Below are 19693 nucleotides of genomic sequence, written 5' to 3'. Positions count from 1 at the left end.
TTTTAAACTCATAATGTCAGTCATACCTCCAGGGGAACATATTGCCTTTCATAATTACAGTAAGTATGCCTATGTTCCAGTTTGTGCGATAATGAAATACGTGTCTTCGGGGCCTATCAAGTAATATAAATGGCCTGTCTGCGATATATATATATATATATTCCTTCTTTTGACAGGAGTGTACCCTATATTGAGTAAAACAGTGATATAGATACATCTAAATATCAGACTGGATGGATGAATAGAAAGATGGCTAGACAGAAGGATGGATGGATGCATGCATGGACAAAGATGGATGTATGGAAGGAAAGAAGGATAGATATAAAGATGGAAAGATAGATGGACGGATGGATAGATGAAAGGAAGATGGATAAAAGAAAGTTAGAAAGGAGATGAAAAATGGCTAGACAGAAGGATAGATGGATGCATGAACAAAGATGGATGGATATATGGATTGGCGGATGGATGGAAGGAAAGAAGGATAGATATAATGATGGAAACAGAAATATAGATGGACGGATGGATGGATGGACGGATGTATATATGGATGGATGAAGGGAAGATGGATAGAAAGAAAGATGGATGATGGATGGATGGATGTTAGAATGATGGAAAGGCAAAGATGGATCAAAAGATGGATAGATGCATGGATGGATGGATGGATGATAGAAAGATGGATGGATAGATGAATAGAAAGAATGGATAGAAAGAGAGATGGGTAGACAAAGATGGATCGAAAGATGGATGATGAATGCATATTGAGGGGATAGATGGATAAACAGAAAGATGGATGGATAGATGGATAAATGGATAGAAAGATGGATAGACAGAAAGATGGATACATAGATGGATGAATGGATAGAAAGAGGGATGGATAGAATGATGGATAGACAAAGATGGATCGAAAAATGGATGCATGGATGGATTATAGAAAGATGGATGAATATATATGGATAGGTTGGTGGATGGAGGGAAAGAAAGATAGACAAAAAGATGGATAGATAAAGACAAATGAATTCACAGACAGACAGAGAGATAGAAAGAAAGCCATGGACAAAGATGGATGTATGGAAGGAAAGAAGGATAGATATAAAGATGGAAAGATAGATGGACGGATGGATAGATGAAAGGAAGATGGATAGAAAGAAAGTTAGAAAGGAGATGAAAAATGGCTAGACAGAAGGATAGATGGATGCATGAACAAAGATGGATGGATATATGGATTGGCGGATGGATGGAAGGAAAGAAGGATAGATATAATGATGGAAACAGAAATATAGATGGACGGATGGATGGACGGACGGATGTATATATGGATGGATGAAGGGAAGATGGATAGAAAGAAAGATGGATGGATGGATGTTAGAATGATGGAAAGGCAAAGATGGATCAAAAGATGGATAGATGCATGGATGGATGGATGGATGATAGAAAGATGGATGGATGGATGGATGGATGAATAGAAAGAATGGATAGAAAGAGAGATGGGTAGACAAAGATGGATCGAAAGATGGATGATGAATGCATATTGAGGGGATAGATGGATAAACAGAAAGATGGATGGATAGATGGATAAATGGATAGAAAGATGGATAGACAGAAAGATGGATACATAGATGGATGAATGGATAGAAAGAGGGATGGATAGGATGATGGATAGACAAAGATGGATCGAAAAATGGATGCATGGATGGATTATAGAAAGATGGATGAATATATATGGATAGGTTGGTGGATGGAGGGAACGAAAGATAGACAAAAAGATGGATAGATAAAGACAAATGAATTCACAGACAGACAGAGAGATAGAAAGAAAGATTACTATATGGAAGTTAAGAAAGATAGATGGGCCTCCATAGATTGCACTGTTATTGCTATCACTGGTTACCATGTGATGGTCACACCGTTAATCTCTTTTGACCATTAATCTTAATTACTTGCCCCCAAAATTGACAATCTCCTTGGAATTGTCAATAAGTGTTCTTTTGTTTAAATGCTGTAAGCTACTCAAAGCTGCTGGTTGGTTCCGGCTTGTGGAGCCAGGATCTGATTTACGACATCCTGTGTCTTGGGCCTCTGTGGAATTTGGGCTCCTCGTATTTCAACTGTTCTTTATCAAATCTTACATTGTCTGATTCGGTCTGATATCCTACAGCTGTATGTCAAATTTTTCATTTTAACCTCAAAGTTTACCACAGGTTGCGTGCAGAACAAAGTCCATTTTGAGGACTAAGGCTGTGTAGGTAAAACATTTACCCAGCCTTCCATTCACAGTGGAGGAGGGGCGGGACAAATATCACCAACCATCACATTCTACTTGTACAATGACTGAACACCAATGGAGAAATAATAGCTAAATATTAATGGTTTCCATTCACGGGTCTAGCTAAACACTTCGCCTACAAAGTGCTCTCAAGCGCCACAGCTGGGTGTTTTCAAAAGAGCACCTGGCATTTTCAGCTGGCAAAGAAAAGATTGGACATATGGCCTAAATGTAAACTACTCCTGCTATGTGCCAGCAACACTGAAGTAATGCCTTGATATCTGGAGTATATTAATATCAAGGTTTTAGACCTGCCTCTCAGCAGAGCTCTATAACTAAATGTTATGGTGTGCCTCATTCGTCTTTCTGTTCGTCTGCTGTCCATGGTGCTGAAAACAAGGAGAGGCGACAACTCTAATAATTACGTGCTTGTTAAAATGTCACTAAAATTTCATATGAATGTATGCTTTTTTTCTTCTTCTTTGTAGGCTTTGACATAGGCTACATGTATTCAAATGTAATAATTAGTGCTGTCAATTTAGCATGATCATTTTGTACTTTAAATTATAAAAAGTTTTAAACTATTTATTCTTGCAAAAAAAGCACCTGACACATCAGTGGTCATCACTTATATGTAGTATCCCCAACTGTGCACATTTTAAATGCCTCCTTTTTCTGACGCACTCATTTCTGGTCTTGGAGTCTCTAATATCAAGCTGATGAGTTCAGTGAGATGCATTTGACTGAACCCATGTTAAAAGATAAAAAAATCATTTTGTACTTTAAATTATAAAAAGTTTTAAACTATTTATTCTTGCAAAAAAAGCCCCTGACACATCAGTGGTCATCACTTATATGTAGTATCCCCAACTGTGCACATTTTAAATGCTTCCTTTTTCTGACGCACTCATTTCTGGTCTTGGAGTCTCTAATATCAAGCTGATGAGTTCAGTGAGATGCATTTGACTGAACCCATGTTTAAAGATAAAAAAAACACAATATATTGAGTTCAAAAAACATCTAATTGATGTCTATTTAATGCTTTAGGCATGTTACATATCTACTTTTCATATCACAATATAATCCTTTAAGCTTTTATCACCGTATTGAAAATATCATCGACCAATAAAACAATAGTTCAATGGACTGAACCTAGATATCTTTTCTGGCATACTTTAGTCCAGATTAAAATAATACAAAAATCTGAATGGCTGTTTAAAAACATATAAATATTGTTTGACTTAATTTATTCTCTGTGACAAACTGAGTGTCAGAAACGTATAGTTGTGTTATGTACCAGGATAACCAGACTATTTTTTCTTTTCTATGGAATAAACTTGCATTTGCATTTAGCTTGTTGCATCATACACACAGTGTTGTAAATTTTTGATGAACAAGAAGATAATGTATGTTCTAAAAGGTAATAAGGTACCAAGACTTATTCACAGTATTTTGAAGTGCCTGTGATAATTCTGTGCATTATCATTTCCAAAATATACTGTTATTACTGAGTACGTACACGTACTTACAGTATTTTCAAATTACCTTCATGTAGGATCTTTTCAATACTAATAAATGTAATTATTTGCTATTAATTTGATAGATTAATCATCATATCATGTTTACTTGATTACATTTGTTTTAATGGATTGACATTCATAATACCAATTAATGTCATTCTTATCTTTGTCTCCCAGCTTTTGTGAGTGCTCATTTGTGTTATTTTTGTAGCCAAACTTGCCTTGTGTTAATTACCAAACCTTGTTTTTTTTCCACCTTGTTTCAAACTTTCTCCAGCCTAATTGACAACTAGATAGTAATAGAGTGTGACCATAAACATTGTGAGGAAATGCACTGACTACAGAGCATGTTGATCTGATTATGATGATCTGTTTGCTGAAGGGCCAGTTTACATACAGCTTGGACTCTGATCTTAGGACAGCTCTGTATTGCTTTCACATGTATGGATGTATAACTAATTGGATCACAACAGAGTGCTGCATGCTCTGCAAAGGATAAGGAAAAGCCAGACCTTTGGAGCAATAAATTGCATACGGCATGTCATCTTTTATATGGCATGTTTTTTCGCCTTGTGTGAGCTTACGTATTTGAACTGTATAGAGAAGCGCATTAAGGATGCATGGTAGCTTCGTCAGATAGATTTATTCAGTCCCAGGGAAATGCTAATTTACAGTACATGCTAAGTTAATTAGAAAAAAAGTGTCTTTTGCTGTGGTCATTTATGTATGTGTATGTAAGTCCTGTGTCACGGTATCGCACTATACTCAAAATTGGCATTGTTTTCATTATCTTTTAAGAAAATTAAGAATAAAATTGGTAACACTTTACAATAAAGTTCAGATTGTTAATAGATCATTATTAGATTAGAATCAATATTTAGAATCACGAACAACAATGTTTTACTGCTAACTCATTTTTAACATTACAAGATGCATACATTGAAATAAATTACTTAATATATTATAAAAGAACATGAATTAATTTGGAAACATGAATTTAGCAGGATTTTATACATTTTAGTTTACATGGTTATATAAGTTATATAATAATAGTTTCTATATTTATCATTTTTTAAACTAACAGTAACCTAAATTAATGAATACTAATGATCAATACTAAAATAATATTTGTTAATTGTTTGTAAATAATACCTAATATATTAACTAATGTTCACAAATTGAATCTTATTGTAAAATGTTGCAATTGAAAGCATAGTTTACCCAAAAAATTAATTTGCTGAAGATTTACTCACCCTCACGTCTTTCAAGATGTAGATGAGTTTGTTTCTTTATCTGGAAAAGATTTTGAGAAATGTAGCATTACATCACTTGCTCACCAGTAGATTGTCTGCAGTGAATGGGTGCCGTCAGAATGAGACTTCAACAACTGATAAAACGTCTCAATAATCCACAACATGACTGTAGTCCTTCAGTTAACATCTTGTGAAGAAAAATGCATGTTTTTAATAAACAGTTCCATCATTAAGGTGCTTGAACTTTAAACCACTTTTATCACTTCTGGCCAAAATACATTAACTGATCAACTAGGATTACTTGTGGATTATTGTGATGTTTTTATCATCTATCTGGACTCTCATTCTGACGGCACCCATTCACTGCAGAGGATCCACTGGTGAGCAAGTGATGCAATGCTAAATTTCTCCAAATCTGTTCCGATGAGGAAACAAAATCCTCTACATATCAGATGGCAGCATTTTGGGTGAAGTTAAAGTTTAACATTGTTAAAAAATAACCTAGCACCATAGCTGCCAGTCTGTGCACTGTGTTCATATTACCTGCACGGATGTCTTTATAGTTTGAACACTCCCTCGGAACTACAAGGCAGCATCTTAGTAAAAATCTGGAGCTGCCACTGCAGCCTCAAAGGAAAAAGTTCATGGCTCAGTGCAAAACACAACCCAGATAAAATCATTATCCAGTGCTGAAAACATCTATCTGATGGTGCTGAACACAAGCTTGTGCTTCAACGACGTCGTCACATTCAAGTAAGCAGTATGGGGTCTCCGTCTTAGAATAAGACCCCGAATGATGGGGCATGTTTTAGGTACACTAGCTCAGAGTACAAGAAGGGCAGGATGACTTATCTAATAACCCTGCAGAGCTCTAGCAGAAGCACTTTGAGTTATTACCTGTCAAGGATCCAGGACCTCTGGGTTAGCATGACCATCTCTGAAGATTGCATGTCTGTTTCATGAAGGAGAAACACACAAAGAAATCTGAAGACATTATACGGCCATTCAAAGAAAAATGGGAGAATTTGTAATCGTCAGTTTTTAATTGTCAAAATATATTATTAAAACATTTTCTTGACAAACAGGTTTAGTAGATAGGACCTGGACTACTACTGCTATGCAACAGAAAATCGTTAATAGATTGCCTCCTTAAAGGAATTTATACTGTATAGACAAGAAATCAGTTTTGGCTGGTGAGATTATCTAATATTTTAAAGACTTATAAAGGGGTTTTTGTTGAGGTAGTTTATTTAGTTTTTTTATTCATTTTTGTTTGTTTTTGTATCTGTAAGGGTTTTCTGTAAGGGTAAAGGATATTATTTACCTTTCTACAATATCTTTTCCTGTTTTGTAGACATATGTGACATTTTTATAATATATTTTCTTGTTCTTTTTTCTGTTTTTTTTTGTACCTTTTCTTCATTATGATATCAAGACTGTTATATTACCAATACCTCTAATTTTATTTCCATGATGAATATCCAGATGAATATTAATTATTATATATTTTTTAATTGAGTTAATTTAATTTAATTAAGTGAGGTGTATTCAAGTCATTGTATATATGAAGAGTTCAGATCCAAAAGCCTCTAAAATTTCTTCTAAAATTAGAAGTTTTTTTATCAGGCTCCTATGTTTAGGTTCAGTAATTTTACTCTAATGGCAATGTATAGGTCCTTTTCTATGCAATTAAAGTGAAATAACTGAACAAGAATATAGGAGCCTGATAAAAATGCTCATTTCAGAAGAAACTTTCAGACAACACTTAGAGGCTTTTGCATCTGAACACCTCATATGCCTTTTTTTTGTGTGTAGATTAATAGCTAGGACATAAAGTGAGCATCACATCATTGACCCAGATTTCAAAAGGCATATTTCCGGAGGGTGCTGCACTACCTGAGCAATGGGAATCAGACAGCTTTCTCCAAGTGTTATATTCTTCTTTTGGTGGGTGTTTAGCTAGCTGTGCACAGTTATGAAGATAAATTCATATGTGAACACTTAAAATGTGTCAGTGATGAATGCAATATCAGTATTCATCATGGGTATGTCTGAATTATTGTGTGACTCTATTACACACATATGTGGTTGTGCTGTCTTTTGCCATTTTTACTTGTCTCACAAAGACATTTTTACCTCTGAAAATGAGAGAAACGGAGAATAAAAGAGTAATTGATAGTCTTTGTTGTGAAACCCTTCATACAGGGGCTTTTTTCCCCACAAGGATTGTCAGGGTTGTGACTGACAAACTACAGGAGACACAAAGCAGTGCATTGAGCAAAAATAATTGCAGACAGTGAAACCTTTTAGAAAAAGTGTCATGGCATGATTTGTTGCAGGCTCCTACTGTCTGCCTGTGTCTGTATCCTGACTGACAGGCTAGAGACTGAGGGAAGACTTTTTACTTTCATGGCCTTGTGCTCCCATGTCGAAATGAAGAGAAGCACGTTGTGGTTTTGTGTTGAAAATGAGTCTAATGTAAGTGAATGATTTTCGTCTCTTTCATTCTTCTCTCCTTTACTTGTAATTGCAGCCTAGTCGAGGCGCTGTTCCAAATCAATGCTTCCTAAATTCGTAAGCATTGCTCAAAACATTAACGATGAAGTTAAATGTTGGAATATTTGTTTACGATTTACTTCATGCATAATTTAGAATCAGTCACAATGCTCCACTTCCTCTCTTGTGATCGAGTGAGAAATTGTTGCATCTTCTGCATTCTAATTGATTCAGGACTGATGTTAGTGTGCTTTCTCTGGCCCTGTGTTTCTCACTACATGGACTCACTTGTTTCATTATATTTCTGTGATATAGTTTTCCTATATATTAGACAAAAATGACTGATGCATTTGATCTCATCCAAGGAAAGAGTCCACAGCATGTCTTGAAATGTAACTATCATCTTGGTTTACAGGTACTTCAGGTCAGGAGCTCCACCTGTAATCAACCCCCTCCAGACACATTTTCCAAAGGACACCATTGTACCAGGCTCCTTCGCTGTCACTTTGACATGGACGCTGCCCAACCGCACCACGGGGGTTTTCAATGTCACCAGCCCCCTCCCAGGAGACTGGTTCCTGGCTGCACACTTACCAAAGGATGAGGGGAAGATCTCTGTCAAGGTGAGTAAAAACATACAGGATAAAGCAGTCAGTGATCACAGGGCTAACAATGAGAGAATCGTTTCTGCTTTTAACAAGAGCTAAGCTTGTTGATTATGAAAAATGCCTTATGTTCATGGTTGTGCACGTACGTTCCTCTCGGCATTTATGCATTTATAATTGAAGCTGCTCACTTCCGCACAGTCAGTGGGTGGCCTTCATGGGTAGTAATTTAAAAGTGAGCGTTGTGATTTCAGAACTTGTCATAGACTTCTTTTTCAAATGAGATTATATATGTGTTTCCTGTCAGAGTGCTCATTATTTCGCTTGGGTTGTAATCTCAGAGACAATGGCATTTTTCTTTTGTTTAATGCCCTGAATATTCATTTATATATATTACATCATGTTAGAAGTGCATTACTTTTTAAAAATGGTTTATTTTTCTTATTTTTCACAAAACCGCACACTCCGAGTATGACGTCTGTCTCTGTGGAATAAAACCATGCTTCCAAGTAAAGAATAAAAAACATAATTGTGAGGTAAAGTGTAGGATTAGAAAGCCATGCTGTGAGATATAAAGAGAGTTTTAAAGTCACAAATGAGTAGTCACATTGTGAGATGTAAAGTTAAAGTTATAAGTGGGAGAAATTAAGTATCGATTATGAGAAATAAAGTTTTAAAAAAGGAAATACAATTTTTATACATTTTTATACACTTTTTTTTATTTTGGCTTCATTACTGTCTGATACCAAAACTGTTTTCATAACGTTTGAAAGTTCACAGAGTTACTGTTTTGCTCTACTCAAATGCTTGTTGAGTCTTGTATAGACATCCAGTGCTTTTTAAAAAAAAAAAGGAGGTTCATATTAAAACACAAGGGGTCAATCATGCATCATAAGATATGCGTAAGTAATAGCATGTCAGCAGTGGCTAAATTACGGCCTAATAATGCTCCCTGCCAGTAAACACAAATGTACAGCAGGTTGTTGTATTCTTATTAAGGGTATTACTGCCCAGAGGGAATATTTAAATAGGGAAAATCAGCCAGTGGAAAGTGTTTAAAAAGCTCATGCTGCTGGGAGTCCGCTAAGAAGCACAATGCAATGTACTGGCTCACAGTGGAGACTTAATTCACATAAACAGCTTACATATTTTTAATTCACTAAAAGAACGTGCATTTAGTCTCATATCAAATATATAGAACAACTAAGTCATGCATGGCAAGTCCCTTTCATTCATTCCTAGTTCTGTTCACAGTATGTATTTATCTTACAAATAAAGGATGTGTTTGTTGTTTAGAAGTATTACATGGTAAAATGCAATATAATGAAAGTGTTATGTTTCCCTAAAATCTTTTTTTCATTGCGAGATGTTTCACAGAAATAAGCAGAACCATCGGACCAGAACAAAGACTATCACAATCAAAAGTTGAATTATTTTTTACATGTTTGCATTATTATAAATTTAAGTGCTTTAGATGCTGTCCAGCTAAATTTTCTCCTAGTGTGTATTATACAGGCCACACAATCACCTGGTAAAAATTGGATATGCCAAGATTCATCTTATGTCTGTACAGAGTTATGACTGGATACATTCCACTGGTTTGTATTTGCATGTAGATACAGAGAACTTGTTTTCTCTGTTTGACTGAGACTCACATCTGCTTTAATTGTGCTGCCATGCATAATTTAGCCAATATCTGACAGTTCTGTAACATGGGAGAAAAGTGCTATTAAAATCTGGAAAATAGGTCTAAAATATGATTATGTGCTTGCTTTAATTGTATTAGCCAAAGTGTGTTTTTGGCCTCGAGAACTTCAAACTGTGCAAGTGAAACTTATAAATGAGATTTGGTTTTAAAAAGAATAGTTCACTCATAGATAAAATGCCCATAATTGAATTATCTTCATGTTGTTCCAAAACCTGATGACCCCCCCCCCCAACAAACTGTGCAAGTGAAACTTATAAATGAGATTTGGTTTTAAAAAGAATAGTTCACTCATAAATAAAATGCCCATAATTGAATTATCTTCCACATCCCCCCGTGGAACACAAGTTAAATATTCATCAGAACTGTCCAGGTTGTGAACAATTAACTGTTTTGAGTTGGATATTTGCAAGGAATCAGATTCAGTTGTATATCTGTTCCTCACACCAAGCCATCATGTGACATCAGAAGAATCGTATTTGATATTTATATATATTTTGTATCCTTTTAAAGCTTAGAATCTTAGTCCCCATAATTGCTTGGAAAAGAGTGGCCAGCAAATGAATCGAAACTTATGTTGTTATGTTCCTTGAAAGAAAGAAAGTTATATTGGTTTATAACAACACAAGAGCAAGCTAATTCTTTTTAAGTGACCTCTCTGCTTAAGATTTTAAACAACCTCACTGCGGTGGATTGCATCTAAATGGATCTCACATTGGAGTAAACTTCTCGCATCTTAATTGGAATTCTTATGTTCACAATAGCATTACCTCAATCTCCATCCACAATCTTAAAAAGTCCGCCTCAGCTGAGTTTTGTCCTTTGCTGCTCTTACTTATCTCAGAGCCACCAGGCCTGCACTTCAGCCTTTCTCTTTAATTAACTGCAGCAGGTTTGGTCGTGGTGGAGGCCATTCTCCTGGATTAAGAGCAATAATTCTACTCGGTGTGCTCCACTTTAAGGGCACGCTTTCCTCTGAGCCCACAGGGTCACAATGCCAGCCAATTAGATAGAGACAAAGCTTGGAACGACGAAGGCTTCCTCTTTTCTGTTGGCCTGGGGAACGACAGCACCTGTGGAGCAGAAAAGCTCATGGCTGAACCTACTGAGGTGGAGTAATTGGAGGAAGTGTGGAAAGCGAGGCCATGCTTTCCCTGAGGAATAAATTTTTTATGTATTATTCTGTGTAGTGTAATGGGGGTTATGTTGTATTGGACTTTTGTTTTGTTGAAAGGGCTTGTAGGTAGATTGTGCCACAAACTGTCTGCACAGTGAACTATCATAAATTTACTTCATCTTGGTAATGTTACCTGGGCATCAGATTTTTATGTGTACAATATGCAATAAGCTCCTATTTAACTAAATAGTTTTGGACATTGCATTCTTTCTGCATTTGCATTTGTTTAAAAAACATTATTCAAATCAAGTTGCTAAAACAATTAGGCTGGCATTTTGGAGTAAACAAACTCTGTTAAAAAGATGATTGGTGCCTTTAACTGAATAGCTACGGCCAACATTGAAAAATTAATTTTTTTATTTGATAATTTTTCTGATGGGTGGTCCCTCTCCTCCTACTTACTCTGACATTCAAGGAAAGTTGACAATGAAATACAACTGCAAATCTACTGCTACTATTATTATTATTTTGTATGAAAATTACAAGATAAGATTCTAAGAATTTAACAGTTGTTAAATTAAGTCACAAGCAATGAATAATAATATCAATACTGTTAATAATAAATATAGAGATTGAGTTAACATTGCTGTGAACCTTTGGAACTGATAAATAATATTATTAATAATATTATTATGATGTAAATACCAAGATGAAATTTGAAGAATTTAACAGTTGTTAAGTCACAAGCATTTGTTGTTATTATTATTGTAACTTAATGGATGTCTTGTACACCAAGTTAAATTCTTAAATTCTTAAAATCCCATCTTGAAATTCACATCATGATCATAAACTGCTACGACCCAAGTGCAAGCCCGTAACTGACTGTCAAGTAACAGCTTGCAGGATCGAAGCTCTGTGGACACATGGTGCACAGAGGTGAATCTCAGCAGAGCAAAGCTGCAGCGGCCCTCAGCAAAGTGCAAGTCTGTTCTTTCAGCTGATGAGCTCCGCAGTGTCTGTGAGGCTAATCAGGGAGCAGCCGGACCCTGCTCTGCAGGCGCACAGTCACACAAGCAGATGGCCAATTGTAGAGAGAGGAAGAGAGAGGGAGGAAAGGAATGAGGAAAGAAGGGGGATGAGTATGAGTCAAGCACGCAGTAAAGATCAGCCGGCCGTCTCTGCTGGATGAAGCTGCCACAGTGGATAAGCAGCAACCAGAAGCTGAGCATCCTGACAGTTTGCCTTGCACTAACTAAACTCTCGGAGTAAATCAATAAACTAATTGGAAACTGTCAGCACTTGGAGATATGTTATCGTTCAGTGCATCTGGGGGTGCTGTCAGTTTTGTGGCTGTTTATCTCTGAATTGATTGTCTTTTAAAGATAGTGAACAGGCCAAAACACATTCTAGATTTTCTGTGTTATTAAGGTGTGCTAGGTCAGTAGATGCAATTGTTCTTGTTTAATGAAATTCACTATAATGCACGTCCATTTACTAGGGTTAAATCATTTTCAAATTTGTTAAATTCCTTGTTTTATTGTTGTGATTATTTTTTTATGATTATTTTACTTTATTTTATGTAAAGCACTTTGAATTACCATTGTGTATGAAATGTGCTATATAAATAAACTTGCCTTGCCTATAGGGTTATTTATACTGTAGACAGTGTTTGTTAGGGAGAAGGTCAGCCATTTTAATCAGATAATGATCTATGAGTTTACTCAGTTGGTTAATGGTGAGGTGGGGATTTTTTAAAATGGTAATATTCCAAGCTTGCCAGTTTATTACACTCAGACTGTAATGTATTCATTGGTTGACTCCCCTGAAAAGTGAAAATAATATAGTTTTGACACACCAGCACGCTCTCAATCAATGTATCTGAGGATGCAAATCAGTTTGAAACGGTAATTATTTTTATATTCAATTCTTTGACAACAATGATGGGAAAACTTCATACTTATCATTTAGCACCCTCATGCATATAATGATTGTTGGTGGACAAGTCAGTGTTGTGTTGACATTTGAGTTTCATTGTATGGAAAAAAAAAACAGTTGAAACACTTTTCAAACTTTTCATAGAGAACAACATGAGTTTTCTTTTTTTTTCTGAACTGTCCCTTTAATGTAATTGCATTTTCTGTAAACAGATCTGAGCTTTACCTTTCTGAATGTCTTTTGACAAATAGTAAAAAAAAAAATCTAATTATGGCAGGGTTGTCACAATATCAGTTTTTTACCACACAATTATTGTGGCCAAAAGAAGTCAAGTATTTAAAGTATTATCATAATATCTATTGAAATATGGAAGAAATAAATAATGATATCAGTCAAATTCATCTTTAGTTTTGTTTATTTAGTTTTTTCTCTTTTTTGCCAAAAATCAAGCTGGAAATAGGACTGTAGGGAGGTGGAGAGAGAGTTTGTAACCATAATACGAAAATAGCTTGCTGTTGATCGGCACATCCTGCAGACTGGGATGTCTTTAACACCTCGGAATCCAAAAACTCCCACACTGATAAGCTATAACTTTTTTGGGTGCAAGTAGAGTGTCTCTTTTTCGTCTGTCATGATTTTGAGAGCCAGTAGTCGCTACACACTACATCTGCTGTTTTCTGTTTTATGATGAGTGGCAGCCAGCATTAAGGTGTAAAACCATCACCTACTAGCCTGGATCATTTATGATATTATCATATGTGTAGTATTAACACAATATAAATCTTTCAATTTTTAAATATGATTGTTATTGTCAATACTATATTGTGAATGCGAAGTGAAACGTGGTAGCTATACAACCACCCAGCTGTTGATCGATGTATGAGAACTGGACTTTTATGTCGTCACTGATTTATTTCTGGACTTGGGAGCTAAAGCACAGAACAGAAGTGGAGAATTGTGGGAGATGTGCGGGGGAACACCAGGCTTTACCAGTAATAAGACTGTGGATCCCTGCAGTTCTGTTCCTTGACAAATGATAAATGTTTTTCATACCCGGCCGAAAAGCTACGCTCAAATGCCTTGGTGCCTTATATGCTGCGGGTTCATGCTCAAGTATTATTATTTTTTGACTAGCCTGTCAGTTACGTTACCAGACACATGTTTGGAGTCCACCGTGATCCACCATAAATGATAAAGGAATCTTTTTCTCATTGGCCATATGGACTCTTCCTCGTGGTTCTGCATGAGCAGTGTGTCAGAGAAATTGTCCCTCACACAGCTGGAGACCACATTAAACATGCAAAATGCCAACAACAGTCCGCTATCAATTCTGTGTACTGTTTGGTGCTCTGCACGCGTGCTCTAATTATTTCACTAGTTGCTCAAAGTTGCCAAATTTGTGCTGTGAAAAGAGAAGCAATTATTTGCATATTTTTCTCTCTCTCTTCCTTTTGTCTGTGCTGGCACATGAGTTGCAAACATCCCCCCTAATCAAATCAGATCAATGAAGAATTGTAAGGAGGCAGAGGCGTCACGAGTTGACAAATCTTGTATGTCAGACACAATGCAAAAAGCGTGGAGTGAGGGCACAGAAGCAAGGCCGTGTCTGCCTCCACCAGCACCAGCACCAGCTGTGCCTGCTTTATGTATGCAGCCATGGACAAACAACAGATGGGGCTCCTTCTCAAGTTTGTTATTTAATGGTCGCTGTTTTGCTTTTCCATCCTTATTATCCCACCTACAACTCCAATCTGCCGTTTTAAGCTAAAAAGTGATGTTTCCATTTACTTACATGTAGATTGTGTAGTAGTAATTCATTACGTTTTGGATAAAACATTGCATCATGGCAAGAAGAACACTAATACTTAACACTTACTCGCTTAGTAGGTACTTTCCTCTGGCAGGCATTATAGATTTTAAGAATAGTTTTCTCCCAAAGGCATTCTGTTCAATCCATTTCATACTTGTAGTTTTATTTTTCATATTTACACTACCATTCAAAACATTGAGGTCAGTAAGTTTCTTTTAAAATAAATGATTTTATTCTGCAAAGATTCATGCAATTGATAGTGCCAGCATAGACATTTACAGTGTTATAAAATACTTCTTCTTTTTTTAAATCAATGATGTTCATTTGAAATTTCTGTTTTTTACAGAATCATGAAAAAAGTTACAGTTTACACACAAAATATGTTCTACATCGATAGTAATGATCAATGTTTCTTGAGCAACAAATCAGCATATTAAAATGATTTCTGAAGCATTCTTCTTATTGTAATTTTATCATTATAATTCTTCTGAAGCATATTATTATTATAGACACTGAAGACTGGGGTAATGGCTGCTGAAAATTCAGCTTTGCCATCACAGGAATAAATTACATTTTAAAGTATATTCAAAATAAATATATTAAAACATATTTTAAAATATTATTCTGTTGTATTATTCTGTCAACATGAAACAACTGGAATTATTCTACAATAATTATTTCAACATAGTACATTTTAATCCAAATTTGTGTTAAAAAATAAATACGTTTTTTAAATTGTTTTATTTTGGCCATCAAAAAGGACATTTTCAAAATTGGTGCTCATCCATCACACTGAATGTGAAGTTCAAAATTTACAGTATACCGCTAATAGCAAATTTACTGTAGTAGTTCACCCCAGGAGATCTAGGGTAACTGGTTAGTATTTCCCTGGTAGCCTCTGCTGGTTGATACCATAACTACACATTCTGGTATTATAGTTATATGTATATACTGTACATAATATTAGAGAAATAGTAGGAGTAGTGTGGCAGCACAAGCAAGCTGCATAGCAGTCTATGAAAAATCCTGCAGTAATAGGGGAAACGAAGGGTTTATTGAAGCCATCAAGGAATTGTTCTTTGCGTGTCCATGTAAATGTCTCACTTATTACCGAGAAGACAAACCCGACGCCTTGAGACTATTTTAGTTCTGGTGTATGGCTGCAGAAGTGATTTGCAGAACGGTTCATGCTGAAATGAATGAGTCTTCTAATCAAGCTGAGAGCGAATTAGACCTTGATAATACACCAGAGATAATGAGCGACACATGACTCAACCGTCTATGCAGTGACACCTGCCCAGTGGTGCAAATCCACCAAATAGACCTTAATGAAATGAGAATGTGTTCTGCCACCATTACAGCACATACTGTACCTCTAGTGTCTCAAGGCTACGGAGGTTAGGCATTAAGCATTAAAGCAAACAATGAAAAATGTGTGGTTTTGATTAGCTGCTTCTTCTGAAATATTGATATTGATGTTTACTGTCATAATGAGAGCTGCAAAGAATAAATGGTGGATGATTTGCTTGCTTCTTGCATGGGACATCGTCAGTGCGCTGGCCAGGGAGTCAGCCGTTTCTAAGGTGTCCTGTTGTCAAAATCACTTGAGTGCACTGAAACGTTTAGTCCCTTGAAAATACCCAGACTGCATCGGCTGCTCATTATATTCACTAACCAGAAATATCTTCGTAAGTCTTTCAAGTGTAATTATATCGAGACAAATCCTTATTTTTTCTGTTTTTAAAAGAGATTTTGTTTGTTATTATCTATCATCTCTAAGATGCATGATGGTAACAATCCTGCAAGTTTTTTTTTTTTTTGTAAAATATTATACAGTATTCAGATTCAGAGTAGTCAGAAAAAGATTAAAAATACCCCTTTTTATATATATATACAGTATATATATATATATATATATATAATATTTTTATTTATTTTCTCTTTCATTTATGTATTTTCTGCCATTTTGTTCTACTGAGATACTAATATTTATATTGTAAACATGTTGTGCCTTTCTATATTGCTGTGTATGTATTTAATGTCTGAATGCATTACTACTATTCAGATGTTTTGGGGTTGTTTTTGAAAGAATTCTCTTTATGCTTACCTAGGCTGACTTTATTTGATCACACATATTGTAAAAACAGTAATATTGTAAAATAGTGTTACAATTTAAAATTGTTTTCTATTTTAATATAAAATGTAATTTATTTCTGTGGTGACAAAGCTGAATTTTCAGCAGCCTTTATTTCAGTCTTGCCACATAATTCGTCAGCAATTATTCTAAAATGCTGCTCAAGAAACATTCCTTCTTATTATTAAAGTCAACTTTTTGCCATTTGTAGCACATCATATGGCAATGTATAAAAATGAAACAGGAAAATTAAAATCATTTTATTGAAATATAATTTTTTTATAACAATATAAAAGTCTTAAACATTATTTTTGATCAATTTATTGCATCCTTGCTGAATAAAAGTATTTTGACCCCAAACTTTTGAGTGGTAATGTATGCATATTATCGGCTTTTCTTAGCAGAACAATGCAGTATAAAAGCTTATGTATTTTATAATGTCATTGTAGTTTTTATCATCTGCTATAAAGATGCAGAATTATGTGTTTATACAGTGATGTTGCCAGTTATGTTTTAATGCACAATGTCGCAATCATGTCATCAGTGTCCAAGTAGCAGATGAAAGCCTTCAAATTCTCTGAATATGTGTTATATTGTACTGTTAATACTGTACTAATTCATATCACAGAGAATTTTGGAAATGACATGAAGCACACACAATTTTTAGTTAAGGCTTTTTAAAGATTTTTTAATAGTGTTACAATTTAAAATTGTTTTCTATTTTAATATAAAATGTAATTTATTTCTGTGGTGACAAAGCTGAATTTTCAGCAGCCTTTATTTCAGTCTTGCCACATAATTCGTCAGCAATTATTCTAATATGCTGCTCAAGAAACATTCCTTCTTATTATTAAAGTCAACTTTTTGCCATTTGTAGCACATCATATGGCAATGTATAAAAATGAAACAGGAAAATTAAAATCATTTTATTGAAATATAATTTTTTTATAACAATATAAAAGTCTTAAACATGATTTTTGATCAATTTATTGCATCCTTGCTGAATAAAAGTATTTTGACCCCAAACTTTTGAGTGGTAATGTATGCATATGATCGGCTTTTCTTAGCAGAACAATGCAGTATAAAAGCTTATGTATTTTATAATGTCATTGTAGTTTTTTTATCATCTGCTATAAAGATGCAGAATTATGTGTTTATACAGTGATGTTGCCAGTTATGTTTTAATGCACAATATCGCAATCATGTCATCAGTGTCCAAGTAGCAGATGAAAGCCTTCAAATTCTCTGAATATGTGTTATATTGTACTGTTAATACTGTACTAATTCATATCACAGAGAATTTTGAAATGACATGAAGCACACACAATTTTTAGTTAAGGCTTTTTAAAGATTTTTTAAATTTTTTATTTCATGTCTTGAAAAATATCTAATTATAGGATGACTATTGAGGCAGTGAATCCCACATCATAATTAATCACACACCACTGCAAGCCAATTAGCTCTTTCCGTTGCCCCGCCCCCTCTCTTCATGTCTACTGAATAGCATTTCAGTACTGGAAGAGGCCGCCGCTGCTGACGACTGCTCAGTTATTGTTTAACTGCATTGAACTGACAGATGCGCCAGCAGACTCTCACTCCCTACCTTATGAAGTAATAACATGGCTGACTGACCTCAACAGGAAGCCAGCAGTGATATGCGGTTGATATTCGACAGCGCTGTGGGTTGAAAAAGCCAGTGAAAATGACCCCCCGCGTCTCAGGCGGTAGTCCAGTACAAACGACGGAAACAGGAACGTGCACTCTGCAAAGCTAATGTATTCTTTTAGCGTGATTCCTAGACATGTAATACCTCTTTGTTTGGTGTGATTGTGTTTCTCTGTGTGGAGATGGTAAGAAAAGACGCTGGCCGAGTAGAGAGGAGGGGTTATACTACGCCGTTCGACAATGATGAATGTGTTTAGGGCAGGAGTACCTGCGTGAGAGAAGCCGAGGTTTCCATGATGAAACGATGCATTGTAATTTGCCATGGTGTGCCATAATAAATAAAAGCTCTTAGATTCTCCCACCTTCTCTCCGTCTTTAATCCCTCCACCTCCTTTTCTCACACATCAAGTCTTCATGCAATTGCACTGTGAAAAATAGTCTGCGAATCTTTACAGATCTTCGGATCTTTAATTGGAGCATACGCCACAACATCTGTCGCTTACTGAAACCAATGTGGTTTTTACAGCTACGCATCTCTTGATAACACTGCCAACTGTGAATGGTGAAAACAAAACCGTTCAGTTCAGCCTTAGTATAGTCTGTTAAAGCAGTACATATCATATACAGGGCTGTAGCTGGGGTTTGCGGGGCCCCAGTGCAGGTTGTACCAGTGGGCCCTGTTTGAAATTGTTTAATTTGTATGTTCGTTCTATTTATTTATTTGTGCTATTTACCCAATGTTTAATTTTTTTCAAGTTTGTAGGTGTCCAGGTACAGAAACCGAATAATCAAATGTAAAATAGCACTGCATAGTCTTCACTGTAAAAATTAAATATACAGTCAAACCAAAATTTATTCAGACACCTTCAACATTTCTCACAATATCACAGTTTATTTGCTATAGTTTAGAAAATGGTAATAAAATATGAAAAGAACTCAGAGTTACACTGTGTCAGAAAAAATTTATCTTGATAATGTCAGATAACTTTGATAGAAAGGTATGTAATGGATTACAATCAACCAAAAATTCAGACAACTGTTAGTATGACAATATTTACACAACTATCAATGCTTTGTTGTCCAATTACCAAGCAATCCTTAACTTTGTTCAGTCTGTGGTGTAAAAAGTTCACATTAGCAATTAAAGAAAAAACACTGAAGCAAAACATGGTCAGGTCAAAAGTGGCTGA

At 35.4% G+C, this 19693-nt stretch overlaps 1 protein-coding gene across 1 annotated transcript in view; it reads left to right on the top strand.

Moving 5' to 3' along the window:
- LOC107561602 (transmembrane protein 8A-like) overlaps positions 1–19693 on the top strand; it is a 71403-nt gene that overhangs the window by 47056 nt on the left and 4654 nt on the right. The window contains exon 3 of the mRNA XM_016246078.1: positions 7948–8155. Coding sequence (XP_016101564.1) covers positions 7948–8155 — 208 coding nt within the window. The remainder of the gene's footprint in view (positions 1–7947; positions 8156–19693) is intronic.

This window comes from Sinocyclocheilus grahami, unplaced genomic scaffold (assembly GCF_001515645.1).
Source record: "Sinocyclocheilus grahami isolate Dianchi unplaced genomic scaffold, SAMN03320097.WGS_v1.1 scaffold783.1, whole genome shotgun sequence".
Taxonomy (NCBI): Eukaryota; Metazoa; Chordata; class Actinopteri; order Cypriniformes; family Cyprinidae; genus Sinocyclocheilus; species Sinocyclocheilus grahami.
The sequence above is the reverse complement of the archived record's forward strand: the minus strand, read 5'-3'. Positions and strand labels throughout refer to the sequence as shown.